General features: G+C 54.1%; 7 protein-coding genes across 7 annotated transcripts; 4 read left to right on the top strand and 3 right to left on the bottom strand.

Moving 5' to 3' along the window:
• Nucleotides 1-13: 13 nt before the first annotated feature.
• On the bottom strand, nt 14-1844 carry BJY04DRAFT_230234 (uncharacterized protein). The gene is made up of 8 exons (XM_073719243.1): nt 1673-1844; nt 1448-1613; nt 1337-1389; nt 1015-1234; nt 909-959; nt 832-855; nt 670-777; nt 14-613 (listed from the first exon to the last, which is right to left on the bottom strand). Exons 1-8 carry the CDS (start codon nt 1697-1699, stop codon nt 186-188), a joined length of 1077 nt encoding a protein of 358 aa, XP_073567773.1. The 5' UTR covers nt 1700-1844; the 3' UTR covers nt 14-185.
• Nucleotides 1845-2548: 704 nt separating this feature from the next.
• BJY04DRAFT_230231 (carboxylesterase) lies at nt 2549-4214 on the bottom strand (the record flags this gene model as incomplete). The annotated part of the gene is made up of 2 exons (XM_073719242.1): nt 2549-3579; nt 3632-4214. 2 exons carry the CDS (start codon nt 4212-4214, stop codon nt 2549-2551), a joined length of 1614 nt encoding a protein of 537 aa, XP_073567772.1.
• A 2246-nt stretch (nt 4215-6460) lies between these two features.
• Nucleotides 6461-7079, top strand: BJY04DRAFT_120181 (uncharacterized protein). Its single transcript, XM_073708318.1, has 2 exons — nt 6461-6623; nt 6680-7079. The coding sequence occupies exons 1-2, from the start codon at nt 6621-6623 to the stop codon at nt 7034-7036; spliced, it is 360 nt and encodes a 119-aa protein (XP_073567771.1). The 5' UTR covers nt 6461-6620; the 3' UTR covers nt 7037-7079.
• Nucleotides 7080-7586: 507 nt separating this feature from the next.
• On the top strand, nt 7587-9390 carry BJY04DRAFT_221531 (uncharacterized protein; the record flags this gene model as incomplete). Its single annotated transcript, XM_073717157.1, has 4 exons — nt 7587-8040; nt 8087-8379; nt 8427-8542; nt 8595-9390. The coding sequence occupies 4 exons, from the start codon at nt 7587-7589 to the stop codon at nt 9388-9390; spliced, it is 1659 nt and encodes a 552-aa protein (XP_073567770.1).
• Nucleotides 9391-9522: 132 nt separating this feature from the next.
• BJY04DRAFT_221530 (alpha/beta fold hydrolase) lies at nt 9523-10208 on the bottom strand (the record flags this gene model as incomplete). Its single annotated transcript, XM_073717156.1, has 2 exons — nt 9523-9748; nt 9811-10208. The coding sequence occupies 2 exons, from the start codon at nt 10206-10208 to the stop codon at nt 9523-9525; spliced, it is 624 nt and encodes a 207-aa protein (XP_073567769.1).
• A 254-nt stretch (nt 10209-10462) lies between these two features.
• On the top strand, nt 10463-12287 carry BJY04DRAFT_196772 (major facilitator superfamily domain-containing protein). Its single transcript, XM_073712398.1, has one exon. The coding sequence runs from the start codon at nt 10795-10797 to the stop codon at nt 11926-11928; it is 1134 nt and encodes a 377-aa protein (XP_073567768.1). The 5' UTR covers nt 10463-10794; the 3' UTR covers nt 11929-12287.
• On the top strand, nt 12054-13313 carry BJY04DRAFT_230229 (alkene reductase; the record flags this gene model as incomplete). The annotated part of the gene is made up of 1 exon (XM_073719241.1): nt 12054-13313. Exon 1 carries the CDS (start codon nt 12207-12209, stop codon nt 13311-13313), a length of 1107 nt encoding a protein of 368 aa, XP_073567767.1. The 5' UTR covers nt 12054-12206.
• Between the last annotated feature and the right edge of the window lie 24 nt (nt 13314-13337).

The following is a 13337-nucleotide window of genomic DNA, read 5'->3' as shown; positions in this document are numbered from 1 at the left end:
GATAGGACTTGCCGTTCTTGAAGTCTACTTCTGATTTATTGTTATTTGTTCCTTAAATGTAAACCTCGAACCATCACGATATGTGCGTAATGCGTACGGGGACAGGTAGGTAGGTCCACACTGGAGGTCTGTTGCAGATCCAGTAGCCTTCTCCAACTTGGATTCCACCGCATTATCTAGGCCTCTCACCGCAATACCCTATTCTCCTGCGCCTCGTGCACAAAATACTCATGCCGAACCGCAATCCCGACACCGGGGCCCATCCCCGCGGGGATATTCTCCTTGAACAGCCCATCCTCGCTATCATGTCTCGACAGGTCGTCACCACTGGCGCCCAGCGTCGTCCCAGTTACACTCTTCGACACCGAGACTGTCGTCCGCTGCTTATGTCCGCCGCCATGTGTCCCCGTGTGGATTCCTCCAGGGCCAGCGCCGGATCCAGAAAGTTCGTATCCGCGGCGACGAGAGTAGGTTCCTGTGCGGGAGTGCGAGCCGAAGAAGAGGGTGCGCAGGACGGGGAGGCACGAGGCGATGATTGCGATGGCGGTTTCGATCATGGACACGGTGCAGGTGATCATTTGTTCGTTGCGGTGGGAGTAGATTGCGCGGATGACTAGACGAAGGCTGATTAGTGTGCTTCTCTGGGGGTGGGGGATGGATTGGGCGTACTGCTTGTGATGACAACGAGGCCGCCGAGGAGGAAGACGGAGATGACGCCCCATTTTTGCTTCGGGGGCATCTTGAGGCGCGCGACTTGGGAGATTGGGAGGCAGATGACTAGATTTGTTTGTTAGATGGGAGGTGGGAGGAGGCTGACACAGGTGGTCTTACTGAAGACATCAGTGAAGATGTTGACTGCGATGATTAGTCGGGTACAATAGGATGGGAGGGAAAGAAGATGAACATACAAAGAATGGTCAACCAGTAGTTTACTGTAGTCTGAAGGGGATCGCATGCCACTAGATTAGGCGTCAGTACAACTCCCACATCGGCCAGGTCGGGTATACCACTCACACTCCGGATTCGTAATGCTCTCCCACTGCCTCTTGGGTGGATAGCACTTGAAGACAATGTCGAAGAATAGAACCAACCACATCGCACCGAGGACAACAAGCGTGATGTTATACACAGTCTGGTACCTGGTCCGATCCGCAAGCCGCTTGTAGAAGAGCACCATGCTGGCCTTGATCAACCACAATGATGTAACATACAGAGTGGAACCGGGGATGATCATCTAAATTCGAGCCGAAGCAACGCCGACCGTTAGCTCGTGCGCCGTTGAAATGGTGCAGTGCTAATTGCAGTGCCGATCCTCCCCCGCTGCTTTGAGACTTACTTTCATCATGGCAATCATTTGTTGCACGTTCGCGTTGCCCATGTCGGACATTCCTGTGTCGGCCGTAAGTTGGTGGTCTTGATTGTCAGTACGTAGTGGGTAGGAGCTTACCCTGATTGAACATGTAATGCTGGATCGCCAGATCACCGATCAGGCACAAGGCAGCCAAGGTGACGAAGAAGTCATCCAGGTACAGGCGCTTAAGTAACCGCCATCGGACAGCAAGCCGCAAGACCAGGAAGATGCAAGCGACAATTGTACAAATGTACCAGGCGACCTGGGCATAGACATTAGCAAGGGGCCAGCACGGGCCATGACAAAGGCGTGGAAGCATACCACTTGGCCGGTATCAGGGCGAGCCATGCTGAGTGTAGGCTGGGTGTAGTATGTGTGCAACAGCTCGCTCAGACGGTAAAAGCAAAACAGACAGAAAACAGCAGCAGCAACCACGGTTATAAGAAATGAAAAAGCTCATCCCTGGTGGCGAGAACCATGAAGTTTAACTTTGAGCAGAAGGGTCAACCAAGGAACTGGGCGCTCGGAGGAATGGAAAAGGCAGGTCGAGATGAGCGCGAGCCAGATCCAGCGTGCTGCCGGTGGGGACAGCGATCGAAAATTGTACGTAGATGCCATGATTGTATCTGGATAGCAACGAGGATAGATGCAAGACATGTAAGCCACAGTGTCAGCAGGGCCAATCACTCAATCGCACAAGAAAAACTAGTGATTTCGCTCGAGTCGTTGCATCTCCTCGATTCTCGGCACTGTCTTCCTGGTCACGACCCAAGACAGTGGTTCATGCGGATCCCTGGCCTAGAAGGGAATGAGACCCGATGGTCAAGCACACACAGGCAAGATCGAAGACTCCTCGTTGGCTGTTCTGGAAGAATATCGGAGGTTCCACTGTGCAGGCTCCACTTATTAGGGCATCCCAGGATCACTTGGCACGAGAATCGTTACACTTGTGTTTGTGGCATGCGCTAGAGATTTATTTACGTATCTAGCATTGTGGTCTCCAGTTTTCGCATTCCGACATGCTTGGTTTTGAGCCCCGATGTTGTTGGGTTGGACTCCGACTCTTTCCGTCCTCACCCCTGAGTTGCAGATTGATCATACAAGACGAATTGATTAAATGACTGCGATCTAATTATTAATGCTCTATGTAGTGAAATATCTAGGGATTGCAGAACTTGACATCAGAAATGACTGCTCTTAGGCACTGGCCGCCAATTCGACAGGGTTCAGCACAACCGGATAGCTCGGGTAGTTGGGCTTGTAGGTCTTCTGGCACCGGCTGTTGTACTCTCCAGTCGTGCTCATGACAATCGCCTCCTCCTGATCCGGTACACCGACACGAGCAAGGGGACCGTTGACAGGCTGAGCCTGCTCCCAGCCGGGACCAGCGCTCGGGTTCTTGATCCAAGCCACGAACCAATCGTTCATGTAGTCGGCGAGGTTCTGCTGGGCGGTAGTAACGTCGCTCAGACCGGAGAAACACTCGTTACCGCCGTGGAAGAAGGGGACCTCGCTGCCGTGGGAGGGGCCGAGGTTGGGGATGGGAAGAACGTTGGAGTACTGGCCGAACCAGCGGTAGATCCAGGTCGGCTGCTCGCTAGCACGGACGTCGAGGAGGTAGTCGGTGGCACAGATAAAGCGACCGTCGCCATAGGAAGCACCGCTCATGTCGGAGACGGAGTCATAGTCGGCGACATCATAGGCGGCGATCATCTCGGAGTCGGGCACAAAAGCCAGATCCGCGTCAAAGGTGTTGATCCACGAGGAGAAGTCGGTGTTCTCGCTACCATAGACGTAACCGAAGATCTTGCCTTCTTGGTCGGAGTTACCGACGATCAGGGGCACGGACTTGGGATATTGGCCGTTGGCGAAACGGTCGGCGTAGCTGGAGAAGCGGGTGATCTCGTCGATAACGGGCGAGAACCAGGTGTTAGAGGTGGCGTTGAAGTAGGTGGTCTGGAAAGCGTAGGTATCGACCGCACGGAGGCAGTCCAGGGTGTAGTCATCGGCGGTGCAGTCCAGAGAGACACCCGCATCAAGCATGTCCTGGACAACCTGCTTCAGGCCAACACCTGAGGGAGTGATCGCAGGGCCTGACTGGGCATTGGCCGACATCTCGATCGCACCAGCGAGGAAAGTGTCGGGGTGGTTCCAGAGGTAATGGTCGACCTGCACAGCGCCAGAGGAGTGGCCACCAACGACAATGCGTGACTTGTCACCACCGAATGCTGTAGGGAACGTTAGCAATAGACACACATGATGAAGCGCTTTCATACCTACCCTCGATGTTCTCATAAATCCACTGCATGGCCAACTCGACATCCATGATGCCAAAGTTCTGGGACTGCCCCTCCAGTTCAGGGGCATTGGGCGAGGCATAGAGACTCTCGCGGTGGTTGAAGTTGACGTAGATGACGTCCTTGCGAGCGAAATTGTACCCCTGCCACTGAGAGTTGCTGCTGCCACCAGTAACCATGGCACCGCCGTAGATGTAGACGAACACAGGCAGATCGGTTCCACCGTTCTGCGGGGTCCACACGTTCAAATTCAGGCAGTCCTCACTCTGGGGAGTGATGGCATTGCCGGACATGGCCTGGGCGCACGAAGGACCGTACGCGGTCGCATCCACGCTGCCTCCAGGGAACGAGCTCAGAGGCTTGGGGGCCTTCCAGCGGTTCTCTCCGGCAGTACTCTCAGCGAAAGGGATGCCCAGGAAGACATTGGCATCGCTCTGGGTGAATCCCTTGACGGTGCCCTGCGCGACAGTAACGCTGGGGGCAAGGGCGCGGGGAATGCAAGAGCCAGCAGCCGCAAACGCGGTCATCACGCTGGCCGTCAGGCCAGAGGCGCGGAGAAAACCCATGATGGTGGTAAAGACGAAAGAATGACGATAATGATGAGCAGGGGAAACCTCGGGAAGCCGAGCTTTTAAGGATGATCTGGCTGTCCGGTTGTTCTTCGGAATTCTGGCCTGTACCCACCGCTGCAACCTTCTGGAAGATTTCTCTTCCAATCAACGCACCAGCTGTGGGGATGTAATCGGTTTTCCACGTGGCGCATGGTGCCCAGATCGGACTATTGCTTCCTCGAGTCAGTCCTTCTTCTAGCTTCTCTGCGTGCCAAAGTTAATCGATCCGTAGTGCTAGTGTCGAGTCAAGCAAGCAGAGCACCAGCGATTCAGGTACGATTTCATAACGTAACTGGCCTATGAGTAAAGGCTGATGGCAGAGGCTGCAGCCATAGCAGTGACAAGCATGATGGGTCTCCTATGCTCCGGTGGGTACTGAAACCTCAAGCCACGTGGGATGCATTTGGAATTCCGGTGTAGGATGCAGGTCCAGCAGCTAGCGAAAAAGTTAATCTACGATAGAACTGCTTTCCACGTGGTGGCTCCCCTCACCGGTGAAGAGCTATGGGGCCGGTCCAAGAGCCGTGTTGGTCATCGTCCTAGCTCTCTTAGATACTAGTCCCGCTCTGCTTCCTGGTTGATGCCATGTTTTCATTGCTGCTAACTAGATCAGACAAGTATCGAGGATCCCAAGTGCTGCGGACGAACAGCACTAGGGTCTCTCTCGGAGTAGTATCTCATTACGGGGCTGCGTGACCTTTGCTTGCGGCACTTGTGCAGACTTCATCAGCCGGATCTCTTCTCCTTTTCTACGACGCCAACTTTGCATGCCAGATGATATGTCATGGCTACCGTTGCAAAAGGCAAGGGAGATCCAAGCTTCATCGCAGACGGCATTCACGCCCAGGGATGGGAGTCCGTATGGAAACTGTGGGAATTGATAGCAATAGAGGCCTCAATAAATACTGTAGTAGAGCCGGAACAACCTATCGAATCTCTGATTATAGATTGTAATTTGACTCTGGAATACTCGCTGCGGCTGCTGCTGCTGCCGCTGCCACTGTAGAATTGAATCTCAACAACACGTTTCCCTCAACTCGTACCATCGTTAGTCTGGTACCACTCGTTAATGTCTGCTACGCAGAGAGGACGATACAATATTCAATGGAGAGACAAAAGAATGGAATAAATCGATAGATAGATAGATCGTGTAAGCGATCAACAGCATCGACTAGGGCTGACAGCCCGATCTGGCCACTATTCCTGGCTTGCGCCATCTGCTTACCAGCGGATAAGAGGATCTCGTATCGTATGATTAGATAATTATAGCGGCGTGTAAGATGTAAAGCTTGATTTAACGTGTATGTTCGCTTTCGCCGGGCTGAAAGTAAGAGGAAAGGGTTGAGGCCTGCAGCGCCGAGTCGAACTGTTGTCACAAATATATATTGGTGGAGAACGGCAACGAATCGACGTTTTCCCCGGGAATAAAGGGAGAGAAGACCAACCGTATCTGGCTTCACGTGGTGTTCTATCTATTGGTGGAGATGTATATTGCGTAGCATGCTGGAATTCACCCAGCTCAGCATTGATGTACTGGCATGCTCCGTCTATTACCACAAATCAGAGCAAGTGAACAGGACCAGACAAGACGGAATTAGCGGAGCCAAATGCGGTGCTTGGCTCACGGCGTAGGTCTAAGCGTCTGACCGTTTAGGTATATCATCGAACATCTTCGTCCTGGCGTTCTGTTTCATTCCATCGTCTCGAGGTCCGTGGAAAATCAAGGACGCCGAGCATATGACTTTCAACTGGCCGAATTAGAGAGCTCCCTGTTCCTTGTGACGTGATGCTGGCCTTCCTTTTGGCTCTCTTCGGTCTGGGCTACAGCCAGCAGAGTCTTATTCAGCGCTCAATGCCTTCAACAGAGAGGAAGCCAAGCTTTGTCAACTCTCTTGGCATCTCCAGCTATACCACTTACGGAAGCACATTCTCTTGGCCTTGCCTTGGGGTTGTAGAGCAAAACATATAAGAGCAGCTGCAGTCGACGGGGTGAATAGGTAATTTCTTACTTCATTCTTCATTCATTCGAGAAATTTAATCAAGATGACCGAACCCTGGGCCTCTTTGAGTGCCAGCTCGTATACCTATCCGCCGCTCTACACTCCCCCAAGTGAAGCCACGGAAATACCGCTGCACCTGCTGTACGGAATCGTACGTTGACCCACCCTCACCGCTGATAGCGAGTGGCTAACTCCCGCAAAGGATAACGCTGGACATGCACTGCCTCTGCTGTCCGAGATAGAGACCGACAAGCGAATTCAGTCTTTGTCTCCTCTGGAGTCTCCCTTGACGAGGCTGCCGTCACCCGAAGGACTCCCTATCGGCAGCCCTGAAAGCAGCGCCAGGAAAGCAGCCCCCAAAATGGTGGGTCCTTCCCAATTAGGCTGGACCATGCGCTGCGCTAACTAAGCTGGGAATAGTCGAAACGCGCGACGCAGAACCGCGAAGCACAGCGGCGCTTCCGCGAGCGACGCGAGCAGCACAACAAGAGTCTCCAGGAGCGGGGAGACCTGCTGCAGGAGAAGCTCGACGCTCTTGAGAAGCGCTTCGGCGATCAGACTGAGGAGCTGGTGAAATTACGAGGGGAAAACGAGGGGCTGAAAAAGGAAAACCTGGAATTGGCTCGCCGATGGCGCATCATCAGTCGTTTATTACGCACCCCCAAGAGCTCGCAGGTTCTGTCCATGTTTATGACTGCCGATGACAGTTCTTCGGGGTTGGACTCTGATCTGGATGCGTGTTTACAGTGTCTTGATGCTTTGGTTTGCCCTGATTGACCTTTAGAGAGGATGCACAAAATGAATCTCGTTTCCCGTATATTAATGCCATTAAATGCAACTTTGTCAGCGCAAGCGATGCTCAGTCAGGATCTTAGTAAGGAGTGAGTGAACCAACCGCAGTGGCTGACCAGCGCCATCCACCAGCTTACCAAGGCCACTGGTCGGTATAACCGTTTTATAACCGCTCTAGCGCCCGCCGTCGTTCCTACTATGTCTTTATCTCCTGTCACTCTGCGTTTTATAACCATGCTCCTGCGGCTGTCGCCCCCACCAGGATCGCACGGCCGATGGCGATCCGGGCTCTCCAGCTCCCCATGACAAAGTTCGACCAGTCCTCACTCCTCAGCCTGACCGCACCAGAACGCAATGGAACCCCGGCCCCTTGGCATGGCTGAGGTCGTCATGTCAGTTCCAGCAATGGCCTATTCGAGAGTCCCCTACGCTGTTCCACCTGAGGCGGAGCAGACACCAGCCGTTATAAATCCAATCCCAGAGACGAACGAACGAGTCGCGATCTATCTGAAGCCAAAGTGCATGATTTGCCTAGATGGAACCATCGCAGCAACCACAGTCTTCAGCGTCCTCGACTTCCGGCCAGCGGTCAGCTTCGTCCGAGAGTGTCGTTGAACTGCCCTACGGCAATCCTCCACCCAAACCAGCTCCACGGGCCTTTCTGTTCGTAGACTCGCAAGTCGACACTCCTCAGAATCGCGCCCTCACCAAGGAGAAGCAAAAGTTCGCGCTGAACAAGTACTTTCGCCAACGGCGCCAAGCGGATGCCGAACGGCTGAAGGCGGTGGTGCCCGCGGGGTCCAAATCATCTGGACGCCTCGGACCACGCCAGCAACAGTCGAGCGACGACGACAACGAGGCCAAGCGCACTGCTAAATACATTGCCGCCGCTCAGTCATTGACGACCTACCTCGCCCAAGGCTACACCGACCCGTTCTCATCCTCTGCCGTGGAATTGACAGACCCGGCCTACAGCTACTTTTACCAGTGTAGGTCGCTTGTTTCATGGAGATACGCGTTCTGACCGAGTTTCAGTCCGGGTTCACACCATCCCAGCATGTTATCCACTGGATGCCACCCGGATCAGCACCTATTGGTGGCGACAGGGCATCACCCAGCCGGCACTCCTCCAGTCGATTCTTTTCTTGGCTGCAGGACACCAGGCCAGTCTGCAAATCACCAGTGGGAATTCCCCCAAGGGTGGGTTGACCCAGCTGAATGACGCTCTGCGCCTGCGATTGGATGCTCTCAGAAGACTGCAGACGATCATCCAAGGGCCTATCAGCATCTCCACGGTGCTTGCCGTTGCTACGATAGCGACCATCGAGGTAGCAGCCAAATTCCAGCTCTTGTTCCCCGCTAATCCATTTCTTAGGCTGTAAATGCCAATTTCGTGGCTACCGAGGCACATATGGAGGGTCTACAGAAGCTCATCAAACTGATGGGCGGGTTGGAACTGGGGGATCAAATGTTCCTCTCCAAAGTCTACCTGTACGAGCACAATTTTTGCAAAAGTCCCAGCATGATCTGACTCAATCTCTAGGAGTGACATCAAGGCGGCCGCTCTAAACAACAAACCTCCAATCTTCCCCATCCTCGACAAATGGCGCAATGGCATCATGCGACACCCCAAGATGTTCCAAATGGCCGCCGATGAGGAACTCGAAATCCCCGAATCGCTGTCAAACCTCGGGACTTCCATCTTCAACGCCCAATGGTTCCTCGAGCTTGAACCTTCGATGCGCACTTTCTTCCGGGTCGTCTTTCGCCTGATCATCTACTACGAACTGGCCATCCTCACCCCGGAGCTTGTCATGTCGACCGATAACGACCTGTATATTCTTCTAGAATATCAGCTTCTCGCCGCCAGATACCCGTCCGCAACTACCCTCTTGACTGTCGACGACGACAATGACAGTAGCGGCATTCAAAGCTGCAGCCCCCTGAACGAACCCTTCCGCCACACCCTCCTCCTCTACCTAAACATCCGACTCTGGCATCTCCAGCCCTTCCCACTGATGGAGCACATGAGCGCCGCGCTCAAGGAGAGTCTGGTAGCTCTGAAATCAGACACGACTGCTATGCAGCCCGGCACGAACGCTATCGCCCCAGACCTCCTCTTCTGGGTCCTCTTCGTCGGAGGAGTGGCGTCACAGGGCTATAGCAGCCACACTTGGTTTGTCAAGGGGCTGCGGTTGACGGCGCGGGCTTTGGGGTTGGAGACTTGGGAGCAGGCGCGGGCGCTGTTGGGGCTGTTCTTTTGGACGGATCAGCCGGCGCAGCAGGGGAAGGTGGAGGTGCTGTGGAGTGATATCGTGTATAACGATGTGGAGGGTTGATGTTGCTCTCTGTCTCTGGGTCTGTAGGACTGTGCAACCGGTTGTACTACTTGGTGCCTAGGTGTAGGATGCGCAGATGTATATGTTATCGCTCTCCCTGTTGAATTTTAAGACTGAACTGACCCACGCTGCTCAAATCTCCTTCAAGAAGTTAAGGATAGCATCGGCTGTCTCCTCTGGAGCCTCCTGACTTAACCAGTGACCCGCACCGGGAATAACCACCGTCCCTCGATACTTCCCCTCTGCAACACTCGTACCGTCCTCCATAGGCCGTGCGCCATTGACGTCCTGCACAGGCGCTGGGTCTCGATCGCCCACAATAAAGGTACAGGATTTCAATCTTGGATTTCCACGTTCCCTGGGAACAGGGTTGACACGAGGCTCACACTCTCAAAGAGCGTCGGGCGCAGCAATGCACACGCGGCAGCTGTCAGCGAGCCTGTGTCGTGGCCGACAATGCATTTGACGCGCGTGTAGCCCAGAGCATGCACAAGGAGAATGAAATCCTGCGATAGGTTAATCGGCCGGAAGCTCTCGGCGGCTAGCGCTGACGGGGTGGAAGAGGTGGTTCGTCCATGGCCGCGCTGGTCGACTGCAACCGCATGGTACCCTGCACTGGCAATTTTCGGCAGGGCATATCGCCAAGAGTAGGCGAGCTCTGGGAAGCCATGAATAAATAAGACCAGTTCGGTAGGTTGGGTTGTAGGTGGAATTGATTCGAGGATGTGGTATTGTAGACCCCAGGGTTCTGTGTCTAGATACCTCGATCGGATTCCTTCGGGGAGTGGCAACGGCGGTAGGTCTCCTGGTGTAAACATCTTGATCATATTGTTCGGACTGGAGACTTTCAGGGAAGAATTCCCATGCATAGATACTATAGTTCTTTGGCAGTCACTGACATCACTTGCACGCACCCTGCCAAGCTGGAGTCCGAGCTGGGGGTATATTTCCCTTTCTGGACGACGGTTGGAGACATGGATTATAAATACCACAGCCCTAGTAACAACTTTCTCTTCACCAGTGAAGTCACTAGCAAACTCCCCCATGAATGCTCAACAAGAGTCGCAAGATACGGCGCCTCGCGCCGGTCAAGGCAAGCCGGCCGAGTTCTCCTCCCTCGCGGCGGAATGCACCTTTGTGGTCATCTGCTCCATCGGCCACCTTCTCTTCGCCATTCTGCTCGCCAATACGGTCGTTAATCAGGTAACCCTCGTCAATACCCTCCGAATCAGTGGCTCTTTATCACCTTGGCTCATCGGCTCGTTCCTGCTCGCAAACGGTGTGTCCGTTGTGGTCTCGGGCTCGCTCGCTGATCTTGCCAATCCGAAATGGCTGACTGTTGGCGCCTTTGTCTGGTTAACGATCTGGAATCTAGTCGGCGTGTTTTCGATTACGCCGTCGCGCATGGTTCTCTATTTTGTGATGCGAGGAATGCAAGGGGTTGCTGTTGGGATGCTGGAGTCTAATGCCATGAGTATGCTCGGTCGGATCTACAAGCCAGGAGTGAGGAAGAACAGAGTCTTTGCCACCATGTCAGCCATGATCCCGATGGGTTTTGGTATTGGTGCCATCCAGGGTGGAGCGTTGAGCGCTCATCTGCATTGGGTCTTTGGTTCCACCGCGATTGCCAGCTTCCTCTGCACCTTCGCGGCTCTCTGGGCGGTTCCTTCGCTGCAGCCCTCCAGCTCTGGGGATGGATCCGGAGAACAACTGTCGCTCAGGCATTTCGACTATCTCGGTGCTTCAATTTGTGTCTGCGCTTGTGGAATCCTGATCTTTGGCCTTACCCAGGGAGCGCCGACAGCTTGGACGCCCTACACGTACGCCTTGGTGATTGTGGGCCTGTTACTCTTCGGCGTCTTTCACCTCGTTGAGCGTAAGGTGCCGCGTCCCCTGCTCGATAATCGGCTGTGGAAGGCCCCGGGATTCCTCCCGCTGATGATCTCCTATTTTCTTGGATATGGCGCATATGTGGGAGCGTGGATGTTCTATGCGGTTAGGTTCTTCCTTACGATTCAGAATCATTCGCCGATCATCACCGCGTGCTTTCTGATTCCAGTCTCCGTGGCTGGTATTCTGGCGACTTGGGTGGTCGCGAAAACGCTGCATATTCTCCCCGGCCACTACATCCTAGTCACCAGCATGATTTCCTTCGCTTTAGGACCGGTGTTCTTTCTGCCTCAGACAGCAGGCACGACCTATTGGGCCTTGTCATTCCCGGGGATCATCCTCTGCACCTTCGGCCCGGACATGTCCTTTGCTGCCGCATCGATTTTTATCACATCCAACGTACCACGATCATTTCAGGGTGCAGCTGGAAGCTTGTTGATTACCACGCAGAACCTCTCATCGGCGATCTTTGCGGCGGTAGGGGATACCATTGGGGAGAATATTACCAAGGAACCTGGGTATTCGCTAGACCTTGATGCGCTGCGAGCGATTTGGTGGTTCAGCTTTGGGTCTGCGATGCTGGGGGCTGTCATCTGTGCGGTATTTGTGCGGATCCCCAAGAGCGAGGAAAAGGATCATCTTCAGTAGGCAGTCCTGGTTCGAGTTGGAGCAATTGCCTGTTTGGGAGTAGAGTTGGAGATCATATCTGTCGTAGATCTGGTTCGCATACGACGGAGATGGACCCACGCTGCAAATTTTCGCTCCGAAAATATTGTCGCCGAGTTACAAATCATCCCCGGGGGCGAACTAGAGTATATAAGAATGTAGAACAGCTGTTTCACTGTTGGTCCATTCGTCCTCCCTCCGCCCGTGTACTATTAGCCCTTGATCAACCACGTTAAACACAGAGAAGACTCACCAACACCATGTCTTCGGATCTATTTACACCCCTACGGATTGGGACGGTGGAGCTCCAGCACCGGGTTGTCATGGCCCCTTTGACCCGTCTGCGAGCTGATGCCGACCATGTTCAACTTCCCCTCGCCACAACATACTACGAACAACGGGCCTCCGTACCAGGTACCTTGATCATTGCCGAAGCAACACAGATCTCCACCGCCCATGGCGGAGTTCCTCACGGTCCCGGGATTTGGAGCGAAGCTCAGATCCAGAGCTGGAAGAATATTACCGATGCTGTTCATGCCAAGGGGAGCTATATCTTCTGCCAACTGTTCGCCGCTGGTCGCGCAGCAGACCCTGCGACGCTACAAAAGGAAGGGGGCAATGATCTGCTTGCTCCGAGTGCGATCCCGATGGATCCGGCCAGCACTACCAATGTCCCGAGGGAGATGACGGAGGAGGAGATCCAGCAAGCGATTCGGGATTTTGCGACCGCGGGAAAGAAGGCCATTGCGGCTGGGTTCGACGGCGTTGAGGTGCACGGTGCGAACGGGTACCTGGTCGACGAGTTCCTGCAGGATGTCACCAACCAGCGCTCTGATCGCTGGGGTGGTAGTGTGGAGAACCGCGCACGATTCCCGCTTGAACTTACCAAGGCGCTGGTGGAAGCTGTTGGTGCTGAGAGGGTTGCCTTCCGTGTCAGTCCGTGGAACACCTGGCAGGGGATGCGCATGGCCGATCCAGTGCCTCAATTCACATATCTCGTCGAGCAGCTGAAGCAGTTGAAGCTCGCCTATCTGCATGTTATTGAATCGCGCGTCATCAACAACGTCGACACGGAGAAGAGCGAGGGCATTGAGTTTGTGCTGGACATCTGGGGCAAGACATCTCCAGTGCTCGTGGCGGGTGGATACAACCCGACCAATGCAGCAGCTGCCTTTGAGGATTATAAGAACAGCGAGGTGGCGGTGGTTTTCGGGCGGCATTTTCTGGCGAACCCCGACCTGCCGTATCGCATCCAGAATGGCATCGCATTGAACAAGTACAATCGGGAGGCGTTCTATACCCCGATGGGCGAGGAGGGCTACGCCGATTACCCGTTTAGTCCCGAGTTTCTTGGGGTACAAAACTAGATAGAGGCAGGTTATGTAATATAG

Source organism: Aspergillus karnatakaensis, assembly GCF_047715665.1.
Source record: "Aspergillus karnatakaensis strain CBS 102800 unplaced genomic scaffold BJY04scaffold_50, whole genome shotgun sequence".
Taxonomy (NCBI): Eukaryota; Fungi; Ascomycota; class Eurotiomycetes; order Eurotiales; family Aspergillaceae; genus Aspergillus; species Aspergillus karnatakaensis.
The sequence above is the reverse complement of the archived record's forward strand: the minus strand, read 5'-3'. Positions and strand labels throughout refer to the sequence as shown.